At 40.2% G+C, this 23790-nt stretch overlaps 1 protein-coding gene across 7 annotated transcripts in view; it reads left to right on the forward strand.

Moving 5' to 3' along the window:
- The window catches only part of Tfb4 (transcription factor B4), a 245087-nt gene extending 221985 nt beyond the window's left edge, over positions 1-23102 (forward strand). For 5 of the 7 annotated variants that reach the window (XM_068228558.1, XM_067151038.2, XM_067151035.2 and 2 more), the window contains one exon: positions 22928-23102. In XM_068228558.1, coding sequence (XP_068084659.1) covers positions 22928-23003 — 76 coding nt within the window. In that variant the 3' untranslated portion in view covers positions 23004-23102. The remainder of the gene's footprint in view (positions 1-22927) is intronic. The other 2 variants (XM_067151037.2, XM_067151034.2) reach the window with 1 other exon arrangement.
- Positions 23103-23790: the final 688 nt, after the last annotated feature.

The following is a 23790-nucleotide window of genomic DNA, read 5'->3' on the forward strand; positions in this document are numbered from 1 at the left end:
AGCAGACAGACGACTTTACGAGGGGTATGCTGATCGGGCTGAGAAGGGCAGGTTGGTCGCTTCGTCAAATCGCAGCCGATACCCATAGGGATGTGTCCACGGTGCAGCGCCTGTGGCGAAGATGGTTGGCGCAGGGACCAGGGACATATGGCACGTGCGAGGGGTCCAGGCGCAGCCCAAGTGACGTCATCACGCGAGGATCAGCGCATCCGCCGCCAAGCGGTGGCAGCCCCGCACGCCACGTCAACCGCCATTCTTCAGCATGTTCCAATATCGACCAGAACAATTTCCCGTCGATTGGTTGAAGGAGGCCTGCACTCCCGACGTCCGCTCAGAAGACTACCATTGACTCCACAGCATAGACGTGCACGCCTGGCATGGTGCCGGGCTAGAGCGACTTGGATGAGGGAATGGCGGAACGTCGTGTTCTCCGATGAGTCACGCTTCTGTTCTGTCAGTGATAGTCACCGCAGACGCGTGTGGCGTCGGCGTGGAGATAGGTCAAATCCGGCCGTAACTGTGGAGCGCCCTACCGCTAGACAACGCGGCATCATGGTTTGGGGCGCTATTGCGTATGATTCCACGTCACCTCTAGTGCGTATTCAAGGCACGTTAAATGCCCACCGGTACGTGCAGCATGTGCTGCGGCCGGTGGCACTCCCGTACCTTCAGGGGCTGCCCAATGCTCTGTTTCAGCAGGATAATGCCCACCCACACACTGCTCGCATCTCCCAACAGGCTCTACGAGGTGTACAGATGCTTCCGTGGCCAGCGTACTCTCCGGATCTCTCACCAATCGAACACGTGTGGGATCTCATTGGACGCCGTTTGCAAACTCTGCCCCAGCCTCGTACGGACGAGCAACTGTGGCAAATGGTTGACAGAGAATGGAGAACCATCCCTCAGGACACCATCCACACTCTTATTGACTCTGTACCTCGACGTGTTTCTGCGTGCATCGCCGCTCGCGGTGGTCCTACATCCTACTGAGTCGATGCCGTGCGCATTGTGTAACCTGCATATCGGTTTGAAATAAACTTCAATTATTCGTCCGTGCCGTCTCTGTTTTTTCCCCAACTTTCATCCCTTTTGAACCACTCCTCCTTGGTGTTGCATTTGCTCTGTCAGTCAGTGTAAATTAGAAACACACATAATGAGGGAAACCTTTCTAACCCAACCATGGTGAGCACAGAACGAAGCAATAATAAAACCAGGAGAAGATTAAAGGAAAATAAATACCTCAATTATATAAGCAATTCACATTCTCGAAAGGCCGAGATATGTACAAAGATATCTTGAATCTGTTAAAGTATCTTTTATATGCCACAAAGGCGATTTGGAAATCCAATCCTTCCATCTTCTCAAGTCAAAAACTCACCACACAACCAACCAGAAAGATAACCCAACAAGACGGTGCAGAAAAGAAAGGCTTTCAACTATGCTAGCGCCTGAGATGCCATCTACCCGAATAAGGAAAGATTACGTAGTGGTAACAACACATGATGGGGAAGATTAACAGTTCACAATAGATACAAGAGTTCACTAGGAACGTGAAGACTTCAGAAAAGGCAAACGTATCATAAAATGATATGGTACGGTTGAGTAGCTAAGTAGGGGGCTGAGAGGAACTTTCTGTGGGCACTGGAGACGGGAGGTGAAGTAGGGGAGTGTTATGGGCCATGTTTCTGTTCATTGGAGAGGGGAGGGAAATGTTGCTTCATATGTTAGTTTTTTTTAAAAAATGATTTTGATGAAATAAAAGTATGGAATTGAATTAAAGATTATCTTTTAAGACTTTTTTAGTAATAAATAACAACCTAAAAATCACCTTGAGTGGTAGAAATGGTGCATAAATTCAGGTAATTTACTGCAGATCAGAGTAGTCTCCCGTGTGATTCACCGAGTGCTATACGTTTTTCAGAACTTAATTAAGCGGGGTGTTCTGTCTTAACTCTTAAGTAATGTCTTCTGTGTTTTCTTGGCCGAGCCAGCACGCTTTCATTCTCTGACTGTGTGCTTGCTACATTCCATCCGTCCACGTAGGTCTTGTGGTCCCTCTTGCTTGTGAGGGACAGTGGGAAGACTCCCTGTAGTTCCTCTAGGTCTGATGTTACTGAGGTGATCCACTTGGTTTTGGAAGCCTTTCCCCTACTTGCCTGTGTGAGGATTCTGTTGGCGAGCAGGGTTTCAGGCGGCTTGTCCCCTTAGAAAGTCAGTCGCCTTTTCCTCCTACGTGGGACTATGTCTTCCTGATGTTCGTAGAGCTTCTTGTTTTGCCTGATCCTGTAGGTGCCATCCTCCTCAAGAGGCACTCAGAGCTGTAGAGTACAGAGGGTATCTATACTGATTGCTTCTTTAGTATTCAAAGATTTGCTTTTATTTTCGATGTGTAAAATTTGTAGATCTGTATTGATGTCTGTGAAATGGTGTGAATTGTCGTATATTTGTGTTCTACAAAGGCTGAATGCCTATATGATCTGATCGCATTTTTGTGTTTTATGTGTCTTGTGTGGAAATTATGGACCTATGTATGTGATATTGCAGCTTTGTTCTTGACACTTGAGTTCATAAACTCCTGATGTCCGACTTGAAGAAAAGTTGTTTTTTTGTTGTTGTTGTTGTTCTTTAGGTTGCATTTGCTATTGTCTCTCTGCTGTGTGTTGTTTGTTCTAAAGGCTAGTTTAACCTTGTTTTCTTTTTCTTTTTTCTTTTTTTTTTGTAATATGAGCTATTTTGTATGTGTTCTTGTTCACATAGTTGTGGTTCTTTTGGTGTTTTCCCTTTGTGTTCTACTGTGTTGGGAGGTGTTTGCTTTCTTTTGCAATTTAATTAATTATTGTAAGTCTTCATTGAAATCTGTTGTGCTCATTGGTATGGAAATTCCTCTGTGTATCGTACAGTATTTAGTTCTGCTACTTTGTGTTTGTATGGATTCATTGTCAATAGTGTGTGATGACAGGCTGTCATTATTCCTACTGACAGTGATATCAGAGTAGTTCAGCCAGGCTGAGTGACTCAGATGGTTGAGGCAGGTTTGATCCTGGCTCAGTCCAATGGTACTAGTCTTATACAAAGCATTTATTGATTTCCTATCAGCCCAATATTTTTTTCATTCTGAGAGATGCTGCCTTCATTTGTTCTGTTGAAAATACCCTCCCATAAGACCTTTTATTGATCTTGGCCTGTAGCCTGGTGTATGTGTCTTGAAGTATCTTAATTTCTTCTGTTTTGTTTTGAGATCATCTCTTTAATATACTCCTTAAATTCCATGATCCATTAAATCTTGGTCTTGCTATTCCATAAATTTTACAATTCTGCTAATTCTGGTGTCAAGTGTTCTGATAAGATGTCCAAAGAATTATATACGTTTTTCCTAATCATGCTCAATACTGGTTCAATTTACTTATAAACTGTGTTATTTGATGCTATTCTCCATTGTCCTTTAACTTGATACTGTTTATTTATGCATGTTCTAATTATTCTTATTTCTGTCTTAAGTATTTTGTCTGTTTGAGCTGTATTAGTAATTTTAAAAATGGTTTCACTTGCGTAAGTTATTTTTGACTGTGTGACTTCTTCTTTCTTTCGTTTTGACCAACTGTGGACCATGTTAATTCGATTTCAGCTGCTTCTGGGCTTTGATGTGCGCCCAGTAATCCTTCATTATTTCACTCTGCAACCTCCTTCTCTCTTCCGTCCATGGTGTTTGGGTCCACAAACTAACTTTTCTTGGAAACTCTTTGTGTTCTTTATTTTCGACTTGTAAGTTCCCCCGTTGCTTATTTCCAATCCTTGTATTCCCATCTCTGTCAGGCCCTTCTTCACTTCCTGATGGAAGTGTACCACAGGTTTCCTGGTCTCAAAAAACCTTACTATCTGGTTTGTCGGTCTTCCCTGGTCCATTCTGTAGATGAGTCCAAAGAACATGGCTCTCCTCTTCCGGATGGTGTCTGAGATCTTTTCTATCTTGCGGTACAGTTCTTTGTTTGCTTTCTTTCTGTATGATCCAGCCTCTGTTCTTTGGGCTCTCAGTATCTTCCTTAGAATTTTTTTCCACGAAACTATTGCGCTGGCGTAGCAGGGGGAGAGGTGATACTCCCACGTGGCGCGTCGCAGGTGGCGGATAGGGTGTTCTAACCGCCTTGCCAGCGGACTTGAGGGAAATAAAATACCTCTCATGGACCAAACACACAACCCTCTGTGGGTGGGGGATGCAGACAAAGAATTCACCCACGGTATCCCCTGCCTGTCGTAAGAGGTGACGAAAAGGGGCGACCAAGGGATGATCAAATTAGAACCGTGAAACTATTTGTGATTAGTACCACCTTGCGGGGAACACCATGGGTTGCTTTTACTTTCACGTAGTACCACCATGTTGGGTACTAAATAGGTTTGTGATTAGTAGCAAACGAGAGCACGATGTCTTTTACAGTACCTGTGATTAGTAGCACTATATGAGTGACACCATGAGATTAGGGAACCCATGGTTCTGGCTTGCCTATGATTAGTACCCACTATATGAGGAACACCACTGGATAGTACAAGTCCCTGTGGTTAGTACACTTAGGTGATGAACACCATAGGTTTGCGTTGCCTGTCAATGGCACCACAGTGTGCGAAACACAGTAGGTCTGTAATACATGTGCGAATTTCATTACCTGTGAGTAGTACCATAATGTGTGGAATACCGCGAGTCTACACTCCTCTTGATTAATACCGCAACATGACAAATACCATAGTTCTACTTTCCTAGTGATAAGTACCATTGTGAGGGGCCGCTGACTTGGTTTTTGGAGCCGTTGAAACTACAAGTATCATCGATTCAGTATTGTGCTATAGAAGCAGTCTGTTCGTCAGTAATACTATTGCTCTACACCAGCTTCTGTGCATGTGAGGCAATGTGGGTCGGTTCCACTGATAATTTTAAATTCATATCCATCCATCCATTCATTCTTCATCCTCACGTTTTGAATTGTGGTCATTGGATGTTTTTGGGCTTTTAATTTGTCATTTCATTTCATCTCATTTTGTAGCATCAGGGGCCGATAACCTAGATGTTAGGCCCCTTTAAACAAGCAGCATCATCAGAATTTTTTGCTCCACCAGTTCTAATTTCTTGACCAATCCTACCTTTATCAGGTTCAAACATTCAACTGCGTATAAGGCTTCTGGACAGATCACTGTCTGGTAATGTCTGAATTTTGCATTGATTGAGATTTTCTTGTTATAGGTGTTCATACTTAGCTTGTATGTCAAGTTCATTTTGTTTATTCTATATATCAGTGCCTCTTTCTCTGACAGGTTGTGATCTACAATGCTAAAAAGAGAAAGATGTTCCACCTATTCAATACATTAATATTGTTGCACGAATTAATCTACAGCAAGAGTGCTCAAGAACCTCTACATGAACTTCTATTTTTAATTCAAGAAAAGTGTCATAAGTGTTACAATTGTGTTGACTTCTTGCCATTTTTGTGTCGGCTGATGATGACATGGACATATGTCGAAACCGGTCCCATAACATATTAAATATGTTGCTACATTAATTCGTGCAACAATATTATTGTATTGAATAGGTGGAACATCTTTATCTTTTTAGCATTGTAATTATTAGTTCAATACGGATCAGTGATGAAGTTTTTAATTTTAAAAGGTTGTTATCTATCCACTCTCCCAGGTGTTTTGAATTTATCTTCTTTCCGAATCCTCCCTCCCTCCACTCTGGGTGCTGTTTCGATGTTGGTCATGTACTGTGTCTTCTTGTGTCTTACTTGCTTGTTCCTGGTTCCGTGCCTCCTCTATCGACTCTGACAGAATCACAAAGGCTAGGCAGTATACCACCTGTTCCTTGCATTTTCTTGCGTGACTCTCTAATGACCTTGTCAAGAACACAGTTGAATAGAAGTGGAGAAAGCCCATCTCCCTGTCTGGCCCCTGTTTTAATCCTAAAGGATTCTGATAGCATCGCCCTGAACGTGACCTTGGATGTTGTGTCAGTCACAGTCTGTTTAATGAGCTCTCTGGTCTTCCCATCTAGACCCATTCCTTCGAGGATATGGATCAGTGTTTCTCTGTCTACCGAATTGTAGGCTGTGTGACTTTTTTATAATGTCTTAATTTTGCTGCTATCGATAAACTATTTTTATTCTATGTAGTCTTGGTACAGTAATATAATTTGCTTGTTTAAATTTATTTATCCTGTTATGCCAACCTGGTTTCTCATTAAGGTTATAAGTTACGATTTCTCCTAAATACTTAAATTTATCAACGATTTTAATTTCTTGCCCATCAATTGTTATTTTATTTATCAGTGGGGGAAGTGTAAACATGATCTCAGTATTTTCGAAGGATATTGTAAGACCTATTTTTTGTGCTATTTCCTGTAGAGATTTAATTTGGTGTTGAGTTTCCTGATTATTGTTGGACAATAGAGCAGGGTCATCCTAAACAGTTTAAACTTAAATTTTGTTTGGAGCTTCCAACTTTTATGTTCTTTAGGTTGACCTTGTACCATTATTATTGTTGTTGATGTTGTTGTTGTTGTTGTTCATATCATTTTTGCCCTTATGGACAGTGTTTGAACTCAAATATCTCATGATAACACAATTTTCACTTCTTTGCCTTCTTCATATTCTCTTCCCAAAATCTCTTCATCCTTTGGCTGTGCTCCTGTTTCCTTTGTTCTGTCCACAATTTTCCTGTCTTCTTCTTCTCATGTACTATAAATTTTATATTCCTAATTTTGTTTCTGTCGTTTGCCTGTTGATCCCCACCTGCCTTAAGTTTTCCTCTATTTCATGACACCAATTTGTTTTCTTGCTTGAACTGTTTACTACATCAAAGGTTTTCTTTGTAAGTCTGTTCTTTCACATTCTCTGTATGTACCCATAGAAAGTTAGTCTGCATTTCCTGATAATGTCTGTGAGTCTGTCATTGTCCTGGTACAGCTCTTCGATAGGTCGTTTCATCCATATGCCATCTCTGTGTATTGGTCCAAATATTTTTCTGAGAATTTTAAGTTCTATTTTTTCTGTCTCTATGATGCCTGATGCTCCAATTGTGGTCGTTTCTGAGGCATACAATGCTTCTGGTAATACGACTGTTTTGTAGTGTCTAAGTTTGGCCTGCCTTGATATGCTTTTCTTATTATAATGTGACCATATGAGTTTGCTTTCTGGAGTTTTTCCGTTCGTTCTATGTTAGACACCTTGTTTGATCCTTCTATTTGTATGCATTCCCCTAAATATTTAAATTTTTCGACTCTTTTACGGATCCATATACAGTATGCATGGTGTTCACATTGTTGTTCTGTCGTTCCATGTATTGGATCTTCTCGTAAGATATCTGTAGACCTGTTTTGGCAGCTATTTCATGCAAGCATTCCAGTGCTTCCTTTGCCTCCTATGTTTTATTGCTGAGTATGGCTATGTCATCTGCAAATGCCAGACATTTCATGATGGTTTTTGTTTCACGTGTTCTTCCCAGCTGTATGTATTCCTTTAACTTGTTGCTCCCACTGCTTGATAATTTTGTCTTAACACCATGTTGAACAAGATTGATGAGAGCCCATCTCCTTGCCGTACACCTGTGTGTATCTGGAAGGGTTCCAAAATTTCTCCCATAAACTTGATCTTGGAGGTGGTGTCTGTAAGCGTCTGTTAAAGTGCTCTGGTTTTTCTGTCAGTGCCATATTATTCCAGGACGTCAAAGTGCGTCTGTCTGTCTATAGAGTCGTACGCTTTTTTAAAGTCCACAAAGGTAACTACAGTGTTTCTTGTTTGTCTGACTTTCAAAAGTGTTCTCAAGTTCCAGATCTGTTCAATGCATGATCTCTCTTTTCTGAAGCCTGCCTGGTATTCCCCTATTTGTGGATCTGCTTGTGGTTCTAGCCTGTTTAATAGCACCTTAGAAAAAATTTTGTACGCAACTGGTACTAGCAAAATACCTCTGTAATTATTTGGATCTGCTTTATCACCCTTTTTATGTAATGGATGGATTAATGCACATTTCCATTCCTCTGGTACTTTTATTATTGTTGTTATTATTATTATTATTGTTGGTGGTGGTGGTGGTGGTGGTGGTGGTGGTGGTGGTGGTGGTGGTGTTGCGTGATGGAAAGATGGGTGAATATGTGTGTGTACTTCTTATGTTGAATTCGTAAGTAATTAATTATAACTAAGGTTAAGTTATGAGTAGGTTCCCACCTTCCAATACTTATCAATTTCTGTATAATAGGTTTATTAATTACATAATATAAACCATCTTAATCTCTAGTACATGTTTCATTCCGATTATGGAACATCTTCAGCTAAAATTTGACAAAATGGCAAGACAATTAAAACACATTGATGTTATGATGATACAAAAGCTAAAAGATATGATAAAATGGCACGAAGATTAAAACATATAATTATGATGATGAAATAAAGTTCATTCATGTTGGTTTATATTATGTAATTAATAAACCTATTATACAGAAATTGATAAGTATTGGAAGGTGGGAACCTACTCATAACTTAACCTTAGTTAAATATACGGGATAAATATGAGATTTATAAGCTGTAATTAATGATATGCGTCACTAGAAGTTGAGCTAGAATATTCTTCTAGTACCTGTGGTATAGTTTTACAACTTCATCAAATTATTTCATTGACTTGTAGACAAATTAATTGTAGATAAGTATTTCATCATTCAGGATTTAGGTTATAAGTTGTTTTCAAGGAATATACAACATCAAAGAAAGGATCCTTCGCCGCCGCGGCTCAGTCACGGCCAGTTAGATTCTTTTCTTGCATGTTGACGGAGGCAGAAGTTCTCTTTCGTGTCAGAATAGTAGTGCAAACGTACTTGAATGTGCCAGTATTGGGACACAGGATATGACGCAAGTACCTAATGAGAGGAGTGAGGATATAATAATGGAGGAACAGCGTAAAGAGGAGGAACATCTTGAGATCGCTAGGGCATTGGTGAAAAGCTTAAGAACCTTCAGTTGGAAGTCCAGAATGGATTGCGAAAATTGGAGGAAGCTCTCAATGCTGGAGCAGCATGCAGGACATCCTGGAAGAGAGCTAGGGAAAATCTAAAACGGGAACAAACAACCGTAGAGATAAATGAATTGCCTACGACACCGTTAGTGACGAACGGGGAGGAAAACGATAAGGAGAAATGGGTCCAGATTTCCTATAAGAAAAAAAAAAAGAAGGAAATGAAGGAGGATAAAGATATCCAACCTTTAACAGATAAGGTAGATTCTGGCAGAATGGAGGTCATTGATAGTGGGGAAAAAACAAGATAAACGGACCCATTTAAAATCAAGGGATCGTTGGAACGGATGGCGATGTGAAGACTTTAACTCCCCGCACTACCTTGGAAATTCGGGACATGGACAGTATCACCACTGCTTTAGATGTAGAGGAAGCTGTAAGACAGGATCTTCAGAATTTCGAAGGAGAACTGAAATAATACCAACATAAATGGTCCGTTATTGGACATTATAAATTTTCCAGCTAACTCATTCTTGGTTGCCAGCGTTTCGCCCTCGTGTGCTAGGGTGGGCTCATCAGTTGGCACCTAGCACACCTACCAATACGCTGGCTAGTGCATACCGTGGAGGCCACTGCGTAGGCTAACTGGAGCCACCGGCAGTGCCAATGCACTAAGAGACTTTGTCTCATTATCAAAAATTGATGCCTGCTTGGTCATCAGATGATATAGATGTTGATTCCCATAGGGAATCTGAAATATTTGTCCTGAATGAGTAAATTTATAATACCAACATAAATGGTCCGTTATTGGACATTATAAATTTTCCAGCTAACTCATTCTTGGTTGCCAGCGTTTCGCCCTCGTGTGCTAGGGTGGGCTCATCAGTTGGCACCTAGCACACCTACCAATACGCTGGCTAGTGCATACCGTGGAGGCCACTGCGTAGGCTAACTGGAGCCACCGGCAGTGCCAATGCACTAAGAGACTTTGTCTCATTATCAAAAATTGATGCCTGCTTGGTAGGTGTGCTAGGTGCCAACTGATGAGCCCACCCTAGCACACGAGGGCGAAACGCTGGCAACCAAGAATGAGTTAGCTGGAAAATTTATAATGTCCAATAACGGACCATTTATGTTGGTATTATAAATTTACTCATTCAGGACAAATATTTCAGATTCCCTATGGGAATCAACATCTATATCATCTGATGACCAAGCAGGCATCAATTTTTGATAATGAGACAAAGTCTCTTAGTGCATTGGCACTGCCGGTGGCTCCAGTTAGCCTACGCAGTGGCCTCCACGGTATGCACTAGCCAGCGTATTGGTAGGTGTGCTAGGTGCCAACTGATGAGCCCACCCTAGCACACGAGGGCGAAACGCTGGCAACCAAGAATGAGTTAGCTGGAAAATTTATAATGTCCAATAACGGACCATTTATGTTGGTATTATAAATTTACTCATTCAGGACAAATATTTCAGATTCCCTATGGGAATCAACATCTATATCATCTGATGACCAAGCAGGCATCAATTTTTGATAATGAGACAAAGTCTCTTAGTGCATTGGCACTGCCGGTGGCTCCAGTTAGCCTACGCAGTGGCCTCCACGGTATGCACTAGCCAGCGTATTGGTAGGTGTGCTAGGTGCCAACTGATGAGCCCACCCTAGCACACGAGGGCGAAACGCTGGCAACCAAGAATGAGTTAGCTGGAAAATTTATAATGTCCAATAACGGACCATTTATGTTGGTATTATAAATTTACTCATTCAGGACAAATATTTCAGATTCCCTATGGGAATCAACATCTATATCATCTGATGACCAAGCAGGCATCAATTTTTGATAATGAGACAAAGTCTCTTAGTGCATTGGCACTGCCGGTGGCTCCAGTTAGCCTACGCAGTGGCCTCCACGGTATGCACTAGCCAGCGTATTGGTAGGTGTGCTAGGTGCCAACTGATGAGCCCACCCTAGCACACGAGGGCGAAACGCTGGCAACCAAGAATGAGTTAGCTGGAAAATTTATAATGTCCAATAACGGACCATTTATGTTGGTATTATAAATTTACTCATTCAGGACAAATATTTCAGATTCCCTATGGGAATCAACATCTATATCATCTGATGACCAAGCAGGCATCAATTTTTGATAATGAGACAAAGTCTCTTAGTGCATTGGCACTGCCGGTGGCTCCAGTTAGCCTACGCAGTGGCCTCCACGGTATGCACTAGCCAGCGTATTGGTAGGTGTGCTAGGTGCCAACTGATGAGCCCACCCTAGCACACGAGGGCGAAACGCTGGCAACCAAGAATGAGTTAGCTGGAAAATTTATAATGTCCAATAACGGACCATTTATGTTGGTATTATAAATTTACTCATTCAGGACAAATATTTCAGATTCCCTATGGGAATCAACATCTATATCATCTGATGACCAAGCAGGCATCAATTTTTGATAATGAGACAAAGTCTCTTAGTGCATTGGCACTGCCGGTGGCTCCAGTTAGCCTACGCAGTGGCCTCCACGGTATGCACTAGCCAGCGTATTGGTAGGTGTGCTAGGTGCCAACTGATGAGCCCACCCTAGCACACGAGGGCGAAACGCTGGCAACCAAGAATGAGTTAGCTGGAAAATTTATAATGTCCAATAACGGACCATTTATGTTGGTATTATAAATTTACTCATTCAGGACAAATATTTCAGATTCCCTATGGGAATCAACATCTATATCATCGGAGAACTGAAAGTCTCAATTAATAATCCAAACAACAGAGGGCAAAAACTTGCTATCATTGAGATAGAAGATAAGGAGGCCCAGAAACTTTTGGATATGGGTAAAATTAAAATAGGATGGTTGGATTGTAGAATCCGAAAAAGGATCGTGGTATCTCGGTGCTTTCGATGTCTTTCGTATGGACACCATGCACGAAACTGCAAAGGTGCAGATAGAAGCAAAATTTGTTTTAAGTGCGGAGAAGCCGGGCATAGGGTGGTAGGTTGCAAAGCAAATCCGAGATCATAATTTGCACAGACATTAACGTCGACGAAGCTAATCAAAGTCATGTACTTGGCTCAAAAGCCTGCACAGCGTTTCGTGAAGCTCTCGAAAAGGCTAAAACTAGCAGTAAATGATGAAGGTTATTCAGGCAAATATGCACAGGAGTAGAACTGCCAATGATCTTTTGACGCAGATGACCTTTGAGATAGGAGTAGACGTATTTCTTCTCAGTGAACCTTATCAAGACAGAGACCACCCAGGATGGTTCGTGGATAATTGTGGGACAGCTGCAATTTGGATACCAGGTTTGGGTAGATGCCCTGTATCAAACTGAGGATGCGGAGACGGTTTTGTTTGGGTCCGCACTGGTAGATATACTTTAGTGAGCTGTTACTTTACGCCAAATGAGTCGGTATTTGAATTTCAGGCTAAGCTGGACGGCCTAGAGGACGTATTACAAGGTTTTGACAATGGTTTAATCTTGGCTGGTGATTTCAATGCCCAAGCACTAGAATGGAGTATGCCACAGTATGACTCTAGAGGGCGCCGAACTATGGAGATGACCGCTAGGCTGGGTTTGACGGTCACTAATATTGGAAATGTGCCAACTTTTCGACGACCGGGCTGTAGAGGAACCATACCGGACGTGACTTGTGTATCTGAGGACATCGTGTCGAATATCAATGACTGGCGGGTGATTGAAGAATACACGGGAAGTGATCACCAGTACATTACTTTTTGTATTCTTCCTGAAACTTCACAGATTAATATTACATCGTATGAACCAACGCGGTGGAATATAGAAAGTATGGACAAAGAAAAATTTCTTGCTATCCTAAGAAATGAAATTGATAGTATAACAGAACAAATATGTTGTTATAAAAGGAAAGAAGCCGCTGAGAAATGTGTTGAGCTCACTATGGAGCTTATTCGGAGAGCATGTGATCTTTCCATGACTTGTAAAACATCACGAAACAAGAAGCGTTCAGCATACAGGTGGACCAAAGATATTGCTGATCAGAGAAGACGTTGTCTGCAACTTAGACGGAAGGCACAGAGAGCACGAGTCAGCCAAGAAGACACCTCACTCACAGCTGAGTATAAGTCGGTGAAGAAAGAATTGAGAAATGCTATCAAAAAGAGTAAAGTCGACAAATAGTGGAAAATGGCTAAAGAAGTGGATGACGATCCATGGGGTTTAGGATACAAGATTGTTATGAAGAAACTTGGAAGTTTCTCGAACCCGATCATGGACTCAAATGCAATTAAGGATATTGTGGATACATTATTCCCAGATCATCCTGAGAGGTCTGCTGATGATGATGATGATGATGACTTCATAGATGATGTGCCACTTTTTACACGAGAAGAATTGACGAGAGCGATTAGGTCCCTTAGAAATAAAAAGGCCCCAGGACCAGATAGTATTCCAGCAGAGATATTAAAGCTGATAGCAGATTTCTGTACACAACTACTGCTGAAAATGTACAATAGCTGCCTGCTATCGGGGGTGTTCAGTGTTCGCTGGAAAACAGCTCGGCTAGTTTTAATAAGCAAAGGAAAATCTGGAGGTTATAGGCCTTTATGTATGCTGGATACTGCTGGTAAAGGATTAGAGAAACTTTTGCAGCCAAGAATACTTTCAGCAGTTCAACTAGCTGGGGACCTCTCTGATCGTCAACATGGTTTTCGAGGAGGGCATTCGACAGTTGATGCAGTATGAGAAGTGTTGAATACAGCTAAAAGGGCACAAATGGGTAATCATCACTCTCGAAAAGTGACACTCCTTGTGACCCTTGATGTTAAGAACGCTTTCAGCTCGATCAGTTGGAATGACATATTGGAAGTGCTTCAAAATACTTTCAAACTACCGGAGTATCTCATGCACATAATGAGAAATTATTTGAAAGATCGTACTCTAGTATATCACACAGAAGATGGGCAGAGAGTGAAATGGCTCACAGCTGGTCCATCCTTGGTCCAAATCTGTGGAACATAGTGTATGATGGATTGTTGAGGTTAGAGATGCCGGAAGACACAATGCTAGTGGGCTATGCTGATGATATAGCTGTTTTGATAGTTGCTTGAAATTTGGAGTTGGCTCAGTTTAAGCTAAATCAAGTAATGCGACGGGTGAAAGATTGGATGGCGAATCACAGATTACAGCTTGCAGATCATAAAACAGGCTGGTGCATACCGTGGAGGCCTTGCGTCTTGGGTGGTGTGCCAAGTCCCAACTGACGAGCCTAACTTAGCACACGAGGGCGAAACGCAGGCAACCAAGAATGAGTTAGCTGGAAAATTTATAATGTCCAGTAACGGACCATTATATTGGTATTACATACGCATATCGCACAGTATCCAAACCTGCGGTCCTTACAATAGCAGCGGTAGCACCGATTGATTTACTTGCCTTAGAGAGACAGGAAGTCTGGCGAACTCAAGGAGAGCTCGGAAAGAAACGCGCTTAGGAGCTAGCTTATAGGCAACGAATGGAGCGGTGGCAGCAAAGATGGGAGGAAGATCCTCGAGGAAAATGGACTAAGCGGCTGATACCACGCCTAGCTGATTGGGTTGCCTGAGCTCATGGCGAGGTTAACTTTTACATTACGCAACTATTGACGGGTCACGGATACTTCTGGAAATTTCTACATAGAGTAGGTAGAGCGAGCGACTCGGCGTGTATTTATTGCAATGATATAGACGATGTATTTCACACATTTTTTGTATGCTGTCATTGGTCAACTCAGAGAAGATGTTTATATATTGAGCAAGGAGAGTTGACGCCAGAAACTATTGTGCAGGCGATGCTACGAAACCAAGAATCTTGGGATCAGATAGCAGTATATGTAGAAGGCATCCTGCATCAGAAAAAGAGAGATATGAATGCTCATGAACAGCAGTAAGGAGAAATAAGGAAGAAGAAACCTAAGAAATTAGCACGACACCGCCCTAAAGTAATGCGAGAGCGGTTCCGGGGCGGATATATACGTCGTGGGAAAAGGGTGTGTGGGTTTTAGTGAGTAGGAATCTCACACGCTTGTGGAGTGCGGACCCTCACAAGTGGCTCATGAAAGATTTCCCATACTTCCCTTGTAAAAAGAAATGGTTGTTGTTGTTGTTGTTATTATTATTATTATTATTATTATTATTATTATTATTATTATTATTATTATTATTATTATTATTATTATACCACCAAATGACTGGCTTAATTATTTTCAAACACTCTGGACAAGTACAAAAAAATGAAGTGTTAACTTTGCCGATATCTAACACCAATACATTGGAACCTATAACATTAGAAGAGCTAGACCAAACTTTGAAGAAACTAAGGAATGGTAAAGCACCTGGAGAGGATGCAATACATGCTGAACTGTTCAAATATTCAAGTAAAACTTTCAAACAATGATTCCTCAGCTTTTAAAATCAAATTTGGAACAGAGACCATCCACCAGAAAGTTGGCAGAAAGCAATAGTTATCCCTCTTCATAAGAAAGGTGACACCGGGCGAGTTGGCCGTGCGCGTAGAGGCGCGCGGCTGTGAGCTTGCATCCGGGAGATAGTAGGTTCGAGCCCCACTATCGGCAGCCCTGAAGATGGTTTTCCGTGGTTTCCCATTTTCATGCCAGGCAAATGCTGGGGCTGTACCTTAATTAAGGCCACGGCCGCTTCCTTCCAACTCCTAGGCCTTTCCTATCCCATCGTTGCCATAAGACCTATCTGTGTCGGTGCGACGTAAAGCCCCTAGCAAAAAAAAAAGAAAGGTGACATAAAAAACTGTGCAAATTACAGAGGAATTAGCATTGTTAATTCAGGTTATAAAATATATGCAAATATCATTGAAGATAAGTTGCAGCAACATTATGAAGATAAATTGGGGAATGAACAACAAGGTTCCCGCAAAGGGCACTCCTGCACTGATGCATATTTCAATATGAAGATCTTAAAGAAAACGTAGAGAATTCGGTTTGGAAACACATTGCATTTGTGGACTTTAAAAAGACCTTTGACTGAGTAAGCAGAAACAAATTGCTTGAAATTCTTGTAACCGGTACTGGGCGGTTACACATATACATAGTTAAAAGGGAGGAAAATAAGTCAATTTGCACAGTACCTTAAACCCTAGACACGCAATAAACATCCAAATGAACTGCGCCTAATACAACATAAACAAAAATCAGGTTGGACAACTTGACAGCTATAAAGAAGGAACGTGGAACCAGGACTGGGAACCTACCAAAGGTCATAGGAAAACGAAGGTTGCGGGTTTCGAGAAAAATCTATGGTGCTGTCTTGTTTTCAAATATTATTTTCAAAAAGCACATTTACAAGGTGAGTACTGCACAAAATTCATCTATCTAGCAATCCAGTCGCATAATTTACGAAAACAAGATTAGATGTTGTTTGACAAGAGCGTTGCTATTAAGCCAAGTAATTAACCAAAACATTTCAGCATAACCTAAGTTCTACAATACCATACAGAAGGTAGCAAGGCACACCAAATACAATTACAAATTAGAATGAAGGGAAGACATGTTTTCTAAAATATCTGACGCCTGAAGTGGCGAGTCTGGGTGGTTTTAGGGCAAACTCCTATATGAAAATGCAAGCGAATATTAAATATAATTTAAGGTGGAACTGAAACCAAGAGTGCTTACCTCGATGTGGCCCATCCTGGGAGCGAGGAGTCGCCGACGACGTCAAACTTCGGACAGACGAGAGAACGACAGACAGACCAAAGGCAGCCCACGAAAAACTGCCTTGCTCCCTTTAGAAAGGGTGCGCTGGTCTTGGAGCGATTACGGAGTGACCAATCAGAACGCAGGAGTTTGCCTATCGCCAGCCAGATTCACCAATCACAACTCTCTATCCGGTCACAATGTTTATACAATCTTGGCAAACATATACAGACACAAATTGTGAACCTTCCATTTTCCAGAATATGTAAGGACATATTTCTAGAATCCACAACTGAGAAAGGCCAATACACCCTGTTCTAAAAGTCAGCATCGCAACCTTTCTGGGCTATTCCAGCTATTACAAAAAATAATTAGCACTCTAGTAGTTACAAAGTGGATAAAGTAAATAAAAAATAAAACATACTACAAAAATATTTTATACCATACAGGTTAGGTAGCGAAATGGAATATGAATAAAATATTCTACATTCTACAACATTCCATATCACACAGTTGAGCATTCTTTAATAATAATAATAATGTTATTTGCTTTACGTCTCACTAACTACTCTTTTACGGTTTTCGGAGACGCCGAGGTGCTGGAATTCAGTCCCGCAGGAGTTCTTTTACGTGCCAGTAAATCTACCGACACGAGGCTGACGTATTTGAGCACCTTCAAATACCACCGGACTGAGCCAGGATCGAACCTGCCAAGTTGGGGTCAGAAGGCCAGCGCCTCAACCGTCTGAGCCACTCAGCCCGGCTGAGCATTCTTTAAAAAAGATTTACAAAAAGCACTGCACAACAACTTTCCACATCATAGAAATTCTACCCAGGTCTCAATTCTAAAACAAGGAAGTGTTTTAATTTTAAGGACACTTCCTCTAAAGCATTACTTTGTCAATTTTATATATTTTTCATCTAAACAGTGTTATGTGGCTGAAGATGTTGATAATATACGAAACATGTACCACTTTTGACCATTAAAAATTGCCTTAAGCAATCATTGTATCGACTAGGTGGAAAATAAATAAATACTTAATTGTGAATTCAGAAACATACTCGATTGCGCCTTGATAATACCCTAGCTAAACAAACACTTTGCTATGAACGTTAAGATCTCAAGACTTGTCTCAAATTACAGCACAAGAAATGGCATTCATGCATCGTACAGCAGGGTATACAAAATACGACCATAAAATGATTGAACAGGTGCTAAAAGAACTGAAAGTACAACCGATAACTGACTAAATCTTCAGTTATCAGGAAAGCTGGAAACTTCATGTACAAAGGATGGAACCTAGTAGATTGCCAAGAGAGATTCTTCGATACCAACCCAGAGGAAAGAGATCTGTAGGACGTCCGATGAAGAGATGGAGGGAAAATGCAAGACCGTAACGGGACACATGGCCCAATACTTGGAAGGAAGATGATGAAGAAGATTATTATTGTTGTTGTTGTTGTTGATATTATTATTATTATTATTATTATTATTATTATTATTATTATTATCATCGTAGTTTATTTTCTTGTTAGTTTCTGATTACATGATGAATTTGATTGACTTGTGTAATGTGTTGTGCGTTTCTGACATCATCATCATATAAGCATATTATGTCATCTACATATCTGCTCCAGTTTTTCTATTCCTTTAGAATGCTGGTTGGTTGTTTGCTATTATACCTGATAACAGCGTGTCCATGGTTAACCCTTCTCTTTCACAATAGATTTTGGTTCGATTTAAGGTTGTTCTAAGAAGGTAGTATTTCATTTGTTTCTTGAATTGAAATGATATCTGTTTCAAGGTTTTCTATAGTTTCAATCGATTTTCTTATTCTAGTGTACATGCTGGTGATATCATTCTTGTACTGTCTGTTATTTAGGTTTGTTTAGTTCTTGGAATAGTTCTAGGTTGTTTTTAATCGACATGTCTTCTTTGAGTGATTTTTTAAAAAATCTAATTTGGTTGAGTAGTTTGCTTACATTATAACTTTGCGCATCTTTCAATTTTACAATTGTTCTAATAGGACGCAAGTTTTTGTGAATTTTGGGTAGGCTAACTGACAGTAAAATCTCACAAAAGAATCTGCAACTCTAAAATTGTTAACAAAAAAGATCTATACAAATTCAGAAGTATATAGACTCGCATGTAAAGAATGTGAAAAGATTTCTGTAGGAAGTACTGCACAGACATTGACTCAATGCCAGCATGAACATATTAGAGCTATACAGTGCAGTAAAAACTCAGCATTTCCCCAATATATAACTTTCAGGGCATGAATTTAATCTATAAAATCGAATACAGGCTACAATTAAACAGTGAAGTATTTCTTGCTCAGTAGAAGGAACCTGATTAAACCAGAGCAGAGAAGCCTGATGACACAAGATGACATGCCTTACTCGCAACACAGTATGTCACTACTAATTGCTGCCTATATAGAAAAACATTGGGTTCGTTGACTATTTTTATCGTGCTTGTTTTTGCAGTGAAATCAACAGGTCAACTTTTAATGAGGTGAATTTTTAAATGTAATTCAATCGCTGTTGATGAAATTTAAATTCTGAAAGCTAGCTTTAAATGTTAAGTGTTGCGTGCTGGTACAGACTATTGGTTTTAAAAATATTATGTACTAGTTATAAGCAGACCTGGCCAACAGCTGGAAACTGCATATGTCCCGCAGGAGCCCGCAGCTGAGGATAATTACATTGCATTATTTTTACACAAAAATTTATGTCCATGCTAAACGTTGTGTGTTTCAACACCCTGTAGAGAGAATTATAAAGAAATATATATTTATATACAGTGGAACCTCAATATCTCGAATCACCTCAGGAGCTAAATTTTGTTTTCAGTTATTGAAATTTCAAAATGTAGAGAATACAGTTTTGAGCATGTATAGCACATAATTGAATCATATGTATATATGGGTTTATACTGAATACATTAAACAGTATTTTAAAATATACAAATTCTATTTTATGGCATCACTTTAATTATAACCCTTATTACAGTAACTTTTTAGAAGACGGGATACAGTACATACAGTGGTGAAACAAGAAACCGACCTCTGTTAACAGAAAAAAAATCTGTTAGTCTCTTCTGTTTGTTACTGTTAACCTTTCCTGTCTTCTCATTAATACCACACAGGCGAGATTCGTAAATGGAGCCTGTCAGCCACAACTTCGGGGGTTGCTTTCGTACGTGAGCGGTGGTTAATTCACACCCGAGAAACGGCCAGGCTTCGCCGATTTTTCGATCATTAAATGTTTTAGTTTTTCAGTTCCCGTTATATTAGCTCCCGGCATCACTGTAAACCACAAGTGCCGTATTGCACAGTTAATGTGGCACAAAATTTGGGTTACAGAGTATTTTTTCGTTTAAGGGAGGAAATGTTTGCTTCTAGAAATTTGTGTAACCGAATTTAGAGTAATAGAGAAATAAATACACGTGAAGAATAGGGCAAACGGTCGGGAAATTATAGTTACGGTATTTCAAGATATTGAAAATTTGAGTAATGGAGGTTCGACTGTAATATTGATGAGGTATACAATTGACTGAGCATTGTGACCCATCGTGCCATTCTCTATGATCTTGCCTATTCGAGACAGTAGTTCACAAGTTGCTTTATGTCACACTGACGCAGATAGATCTTATGGCAACGATGGGACAGGAAAGGGTTACGAGTAGAAAGGTGGAAGACCGTGGCCTTAACTCCAGACTGCTCCTACAACCTGCTCCCAATGCTGAGTGCAGTATTGTATGAAATTTGCTATAATTTCTAAATGAGCAGGCAAAAAGTATCAAAAAACACACGATAACATATTAAACAAATTATAAACATACGCTAACCTGGACAGCTGCTCGTCAGTAATGTGACTGTGTAATAGTCACCCTGTGCGTTGACATTTCTCAGCGTATTGTCATGAATTATGTTATCAGCATCACTATCTTCACTGGAGTTATAGCAAACTCTGTATTACTTCCTCCACCATTAATAATGAGTAAACCGGGCGAGTTGGCCGTGCGCGTAGAGGTGCGCGGCTGTGAGCTTGCATCCGGGAGATAGTAGGTTCGAATCCCACTATCGGCAGCCCTGAAGATGGTTTTTCGTGGTTTCCCATTTTCACACCAGGCAAATGCTGGGGCTGTACCTTAATTAAGGCCACGGCCGCTTCCTTCCAACTCCTAGGCCTTTCTTATCCCATCGTCGCCATAAGACCTATCTGTGTCGGTGTGACGTAAAACCCCTAGCAAAAAATAATAATAATAATAATAATAATAATAATAATGAGTAAACAAACTATTTCTGTGTCACCAACAACTCTGTCAGGACCTACTGTGTTTACAAACGAACTTGAAACCTATATACAGAGTTTTTAAAAATAAGTGACTGTAAATATATGCAACATCTCTTGGCAATAATAGATAGCTCGAAGTATAGCTGAATGTTGCCTCTTCCTGCCATCTTACGATACAGCAAATAACTATTACAAAATCCACATGGCCGGCTTTTCAGATATTATGGTGCACCATTGAGCCACACACGCTGATGGAGTTTAGGTGTGAAAATAGAAGACCACGGAAAACCATCTTCAGGGCTGCCAACTCCCTTGGTACAGTAGTTCTCCATGTCACCCATCCTCACAGCATTTTGCCATAAACTTTTCCATGGACAATACTTTTCAGGTCGTCCATATTTCTCCTCATACTGTGACTAAGAATTGCAGGATTCTCTGGAACATAACTTGGCATAGACTGCAAAGTCTGTCTTATATTCGAACTTCTAAAATGATGCAGTCATTTCGCCTGGCTGTCCATGGTATTTGCAACATCTCAAAGGCATTGATCCGATCTCTTGTGTTTAGCTTTTATGATCCAAATTTCTCATCCATACGACCATACAGGAAGATCCCGTAACAATGAAAATTACCGAAAAACTGAAAAAATAAAAATCACATATAAATTTGAAGACTTAGTACACAACCCTAAACAAATTGCAGATGACCTGACTCCAGTTAAACCATGTAAAAACCACCAATGGTGGAAAAGTGAATGTGATGATGAAAATAACCAAGTTTAGAACAGAAGAGTATGAATTAGAGGAGGAATGTGAATCTGCTATCTGGTTTGTCTGGATAATGAAGAGGTTATTCAGCTGATGGAGGGTTTCAGGGATAGAGGTGTTCGAAAGTGAGTGACCTGTGACTCTTCACCAAATTAAAGGAAAGGTATGCAGACCATATAAGCAAATTTGTAACATTATAAAGCAGTAGAAATCATGCTTGGAATTTTGAATGAGTGTGACAGGAGCTCAGCATCCCGGCCTAGTGAAGAGCACTACACGCTGCATTCCTAATGACACACCCTTAGGATATAGTTTCTTTAAGCTCAATTTTCCTAATTACATAGATATTAGCTCTGGTAGAAGCACAAGGATTATGTTTTTCACTGTCACCCTCAATGATCATGATGTTGTCTTAGCCGACAGTGTGATTACTGTGGAAACAGGCAGAAGCAGGTCATTTATTTCTTTTGCAGAGCAGTGTTCGTACACATCACATAATACAGTTGGCTGTATTAAAAACGAATTCTGAAAGCGTTGGATGGAGGCACGCAGGCAGGTGGATATCAGAGATATGTTTACCACACTACAGCTTAGATGCTCATCATCTTAATAAAGAAACATTGCCATACCACCCTGTTTTCTTGCAATGATACCAGTTATGCTGGCATTCTGTAGATGGCCGTACACCATCTCTTGTGTATGAGGTATTTTGAGTTGCATTTTCAATCTGTTGCATTAAATTTATGTATTGAAGTACTCTTTATAGCTCAGGAAGTTCTACAGTATACCTATATGGATTAATTGGTATGTCGTGTACAATAGCACATTTTTGAGCTAGACCATGGAAAATCTTGGGTTAACTGGTAAAGTCTGGTTTCGTTACTGCTGGATATGAGGGATTCTTTTGTAGTTACTTCATACTTTGTTGCTATTGATGCTTTCTTGGCTCGTACATATAGACATGATACTGTATAGGCTTTTGGCCTTATGCCGTGTCAAGAATTTTTTTTTTTTTTTTTTTTTTTTTTTTTTTTTTCCTTGCCACAGCATAAGCCCAAAAGCCTATACAGTATCATTCATACTTTGTTCCCCCTTGTTGCTCTGGCTAACTGAAAACATTTTAAATCGTTTACACTTTCTTTTATTGTGTTATAATTAATAGTTTGATTTTCTTTTTTTTTTTTTTCAGTGCTGTGTTTAAGAACCCACCACCAGTAATAGCAAAATCCAGGAAGAAGAAACTCAAAGTTCCTGCACCTACTTAATCGTGTATTATGTTAATGGATATTATGTGGAATACTGGATGTGAAGGGTTTTGTAAAAAAATATATATGAATTGAAGTGAAGTGAAGATTGCTCTTTTGTAATTATTTCTTAGTACTTATTACTATCACCAAGTGCTGGATCCCAAACCTGATGTTGTGATTGCTCAATACGCAGGGAGCCTAAATTATGTCAAATTAAGCATTTCTTGGAAGGAAATGTTCATTTTCACACCATAACTGATTCACTTCTTTTCATATCACTATCTGTTGGCAAGCTGGGCTTCGTGACTCCTCACTGAAGGGAAGCAGAATACCAGTGATGGACACTTTGCCACCAATTTCCTTCCGATAAATCACTAGCCTCTTTGTTGCCTAAAGTAAATAATATGATTTTAAACAATGTTGAATTTTCAGTCCGTTTACATCAATCAGGTCAGGGTTTTTTAAAAGTATTATATAATTAACATAAATTTCATCACAAACGTTTTTGTTTCAGTTTTAGATTTCAAATTCCAAAACAATATTCAAAGAACACAACTTGTGTATGGTAGTGTGTTTTACCTCACTGATGGAAGTATAAACTACCTCCTCTTTGTCTCCACCTCCCTGATACCTCCTGCAGGTCCTTGTGAATTTGTTTGTCCTATTCACTCAAAAATTCTAGATTTTGGGGGAAATAATCTAGGTGAGAAAACTGAAAATGAATGTTGATATTCATGTTATTGTCAAGTTCCTTGTATGCATCAAACATTAATTACTGACAAATTTGGAAATAACTTCACAGAAA

Source organism: Anabrus simplex, chromosome 7 (assembly GCF_040414725.1).
Source record: "Anabrus simplex isolate iqAnaSimp1 chromosome 7, ASM4041472v1, whole genome shotgun sequence".
Lineage (NCBI taxonomy): Eukaryota > Metazoa > Arthropoda > Insecta > Orthoptera > Tettigoniidae > Anabrus > Anabrus simplex.